Source organism: Apaloderma vittatum, unplaced genomic scaffold (assembly GCF_000703405.1).
Source record: "Apaloderma vittatum isolate BGI_N311 unplaced genomic scaffold, ASM70340v1 scaffold36276, whole genome shotgun sequence".
Lineage (NCBI taxonomy): Eukaryota > Metazoa > Chordata > Aves > Trogoniformes > Trogonidae > Apaloderma > Apaloderma vittatum.
Genome location: NW_009722862.1, coordinates 1 through 4546, shown reverse-complemented (window position 1 = coordinate 4546; position 4546 = coordinate 1). Strand labels below are relative to the sequence as shown.

The following is a 4546-nucleotide window of genomic DNA, read 5'->3' as shown; positions in this document are numbered from 1 at the left end:
GGGCGGGGGATGTCTGAATGCAGGCACACGGCAGGAGGGGCCGTTCTGCGGGGGCAGACCCCGCTGTTTGGGTGGTTGGTGTCTTGTTAGACGCCGCCTGCTGCCTGCGAGGCACGTCCACCGCAGCAGCTACACCTTTAACTGGAGACTCGGACAGAATATTCTGGTTGATTCTGTCTCCTTGGTCGTCTCCAACCGATGCGCGGGGCCTTCCACCAGGGATGACTTGTAGGTCTTTGCTTTCTGTCTTCACCTTGTGTCTGTAAATTTGGACTTCACCACCAGACGCTGACCAACGCTGCTCTGCAGCGACGCAGGGCTTCGTGGAGCTTTTCTTACGATTTTCTCTGCGTGGTGGTTCATCATACAACACAGAGATGGTGTCACCTTTCTGCTGGGTGACCCCTGGGGATCTGCTATGGGCCCCTGTGCTGACAACACCTGCTTTAGGCCCCTCAGAAGACGGGGCCATCCGGAACCTCTTTACACCTGAATTGGCTTCCCTTGATGAAGCCTCCGAAAATGTCAACGTCTTTCTCCTTTCTACAGCTTCATTCTCTTCTCTTCTGAGGTCCAGCTTCCCACACGGCCAGTAGTAGGCGTGTCCAAGCCCACACATCCACAGAACGGAACTTTCGCAGCCGGGGCGCCCCACGTCCTGCAGGATCTCCAGGGCTGGGATTTGGCTGCAGATGGCCCCGTGGGTGTGCGCCCAGGCCACGAGGTTGGAGAGATCCGTAGAGAGCGAGCCGACATTGCCGGACCTGCCGTCACCGACGCTCCTGTCCTGTAAGAACACAGGGAAGATGACTTAAGTGAACGAGGCTGTGCAGGAAGGAGCAGTCCTGGGGACTGCTTCTAGCCCCATCTCAACGGAGCAATAATGGGCTTTGAAAAGAATCAACAGGGCTTGTCTTTATTCCGGCTGTGCAAACGGCAGCCCTACTCGCACCAAAGGGCAATTGTTGTGTTCAGAAGCTTAAAAATGGACTTTGCATCCACGTATTTACAACTTGTCTTTTAAAAAACCCTACAGTTTTTAATGGTGTAATTCATTCCGATAGAAACAATTGCCTGCAGTATCACTTAGGCTATAAAAGAATACTCACCATGCTGCTGGGTTTTGTCTCACTGAGCCTTCTCCCAGGTGGAGATCAAAAAGTGACTGAATATTCTTTCTTTCTCTCTCAGAACCTAAAATAATCATCATACAAGTGTATGTGCTGTATATATATATATTTTTTTTTTAAATCTGCCTAGCAGATGCAACTAAATTTTTCAATGCTTGGCCCAAAATAAATGCTCCTGCAGAACACGTGCCCTCGTTAAGATGAGCTCCCATTGGGCTCCAGTCACTATACAGAGAAAACTTGACTGGTGTAAATATTTGCAGCATTAGCCTCTACACTGTAGCAATCAAAGCTGAAACAAAATATAAATGTTGAAACAAAATGTAAATATTGCAGATAGAGTTTTAAACCCCAGACTCGGCTGGATGTTCCTCCCAGCACGGGGAACCTTCCCTCCTCCGAGCAGAACCAGAAGCTGCAGACACAGGGAGGCTGCTCCCCATCCTGACACCGACTGTTCAAACAGCAAAAGGAGAGGATGTCTCCCCAGTACAGAGTTCTTTGCGCACGTGCTAGCTTGTGAAATGCGCAAAGCTGGCATTTTCAAAGAATTTTTACCCAAATCCGCTGCTTGCTTTAAACAGAAAACAGATCCACCCCACCCTGTTCCAAAGCAGCGAGCGCCTTCTGAGCTCCTGACCTCTCTCCATCTGGGCAGCGCCGGGGATCTGCCGGCACCGCGACCCCAAAAACGGGCTCTGCCCGAGCTCCTCGCGCGCCCGGCCGGTCTCCAGAGCTGCCCAGGGCAGGGAATGCACAGCCTGTCCCCAGCAAGCTGGACGTTAAGCTTGCCCCAGAACCGTTTTTCCCTCCTGAGGTCAAGGAGAACTTTATCTGCGGGTTCAGCCTGTGTAATTCCTCCCTCAAGGGCTCGGCGGCCCGGACAGACTGAAAGGAACTTTCATGCCGACAGCTCGGTGCCTACAGTGAGTGTGGGAAAAGGTAACAGGAGCGGAAGCTCGGCGTGGTTATAAGGCCACGAAATTACTGACTTGGCAGATGAACATCTTGATTTCTATCATGGGCCTCTTCAAATGGAATGCTTTTATCTTTCCTTATCTCCAAGCACATGTCTTCCTTTTCCGGATCTCTTTGAAAAAAAAAGCCTTTTTTCTTTTGATATTTAGTTGTATTTGCAACTGTGGTCATCAGCTCAGGACACTCCTTGGGCCCACTCCTGCTCCCCGACGTACATCAGCTGAGACCCCTCCACAGAAACCATCCAGTGCGACGAGTTGGAATCTACAGTCAGAATCGGGCGGCACAAAATGAAACGTATTCACCCACAAAGGCCGAGCTGACACACGTCTCATCTCAGTTAATAAAAATCCACCTTGATCACTGCCCCAGTCTTTGCCCACTTCCAGTGAAACCGGGACCCCTGAGGGGGAGGGTTCTGGGGCTGGGGGCTGAGTTTTGGCCTGAAACCTTGTGCCTGGTTCGGTGTCTGCAGGGCTGTTGTAATTATCTTTCCAGGAGAGGCTCCCATCTGATAACGGACCCCGCGCACGCAGGACCCACACCTTTGTGCAGAAAAACAGGACATTCCAGAGCTCTACGGTAAATGTTTTCTTTCCATTTTCTTTAACCCATAGGGAATTTAGTGCACTAATATAACCTATAGTTAAGTGGATTTGTGCTCACTAGAGGAAAAAAAGTTGTTTGGAAAAAAATCTGCAAGATTTTGCTTTCTGATGTGCCTGGTCTACAGAGCAAGCTTTCCAGCTGTCAGCACGGTACATGCTTATTTTACCCCTGTATTCAAGGAAATGTGGCCAAGTGATTTCAGAGCAGTCTGTGGCATTTCAGCGGAGCTCTTAAAAACTCAAGGCTGACTGAAAGCACCAAACTGCTTATTTTGTTTGGAGACTTTCCTGTGTCCAGTTTGAGCCCTTGGTGGGAAGCGAACACACTTGGCCCTTTCTGAAAATGATTCTCCTGCCAAACTCGCGTACCTGGAACCACCCGAGGACGCCTGAGCGGGCTCTGCGCAGCGCCCCGGTGTGCCCAGGGTTCTCTGAAAGCCCCTGTGACAGACCCAGGCTTACGCAGGCAGGATGCACAAACACAGAAACTAATCAGAGAGGCACCGAGAGCCCTTTAACCACTTTGTTCCTGTGTCTCCACCCTGTAATAGCCCAGCTGTATTCTTAGGACAGATTAGAAACCTGAGGCACGCACAAAGCAAGTAAACAGGGGAGCTCTGGCTTTCCAGCTCCAGATAAGACAGTGCAGGAACTGAACGATCCCGGTAGGAAAACAACAGGATACAGAGCAGCAGTTCTTCAGCCGGACTCCCGCCCCTTCCCAGGCTCCCGCTCGCTTGAGCAGCACTCGCTGGAGGTGGGGGCACGGCACAGCCTCAATTCCCCCCCGGAGGGACACGTCACCCCCGGTGCCTGGAGCTGGGCGAGGGCCTCAGCCGGGGCGGCAGCGAGCTGGAGCTGGGCCCAGACACCGCTGGCTGCAAGACGGGAGCTGCGAGCGCAGCACAAGTCGCTCCGGGCTGCCAAAAACCACCGAGCCTGTCCCACCGCTTCTTCGCCAGGGCCTTTGGGGTGGATGAATCGTTTCCCAGCACATCGTTTTTCCTGTTCCCTGCAGTGTTTGTTTCTCTCCGCCCCCTCCCCTGTACAAGAGCCTTCTCAGCACCTCTTCAGCTCCTTTCCTGCTCCGCCACATCCTCCCACCAGGACCTCCTGCCCCACTCGCAGAAATACAATTCCCAAGATACACCGTGTCCCCGCCTCCATTTTGAGAGATGCTCCCAGAAAATAATCCCCGAGAATCTGATGGAGGGCAGGCTCCAACCGCCTGCACGGGAACAGAGGCTGCTGTTAAATATTAGCCCACAGCACCACATTCCTTAAACAAGAGCTTTTTTGTTCAAAGAACGGGACAATTTTTGTCACGAGTCCTAATTATCTCTTCTCTGGAGGGTCTGTGTTACCGAGCTGCCTAACTGTGAGCTCTAAATCAAGTCTCCTTAAAAGAGCTAATAAAAGCCGCAGCCAGCTGGCAGAGGATTGCCTGGGCCAACAAACAGTAATCAACCACAAAAACCAGCTGTAGTAAAGGAAAAAATTAATCTAAAGCCATGAGCTTCTATAAATAGGACCTAATGTTTTATTTCCCCAGGAAGCAGTGGGAAAGCTGAAATGAGTGAAGGGCAAATCTGTTACTTGGGCAGCAAATGCCAGGCTGTCGCTAATTATTACGCTGGTTCCCCTGGTGAGGCGGCCCTTTGCGAGCAGCTCCCCAGCCCGGGCTGGCGTGGCCAGGGCAGAGCGGGCCGGTACCGCCCTGGCGGTTCCCCGTGCGGGCTCGTTCCCGTTTTATTTTCAGTGCCGAGCTGTGGATGAGGCTGTAATTGTGCGGGCACTGCGGGAACTCGCACTGCTCCCCAGCAGCCGTTT

General features: G+C 52.2%; 1 protein-coding gene across 1 annotated transcript in view; it reads right to left on the bottom strand.

Moving 5' to 3' along the window:
* The window catches only part of LOC104275846, a gene marked incomplete at its 5' end in the record, with an annotated part of 4545 nt that extends 3758 nt beyond the window's left edge, over positions 1-787 (bottom strand). The window contains one exon of the mRNA XM_009871905.1: positions 60-787. Within this exon, the coding sequence (XP_009870207.1) occupies positions 60-787 (728 nt within the window). The remainder of the gene's footprint in view (positions 1-59) is intronic.
* Positions 788-4546: the final 3759 nt, after the last annotated feature.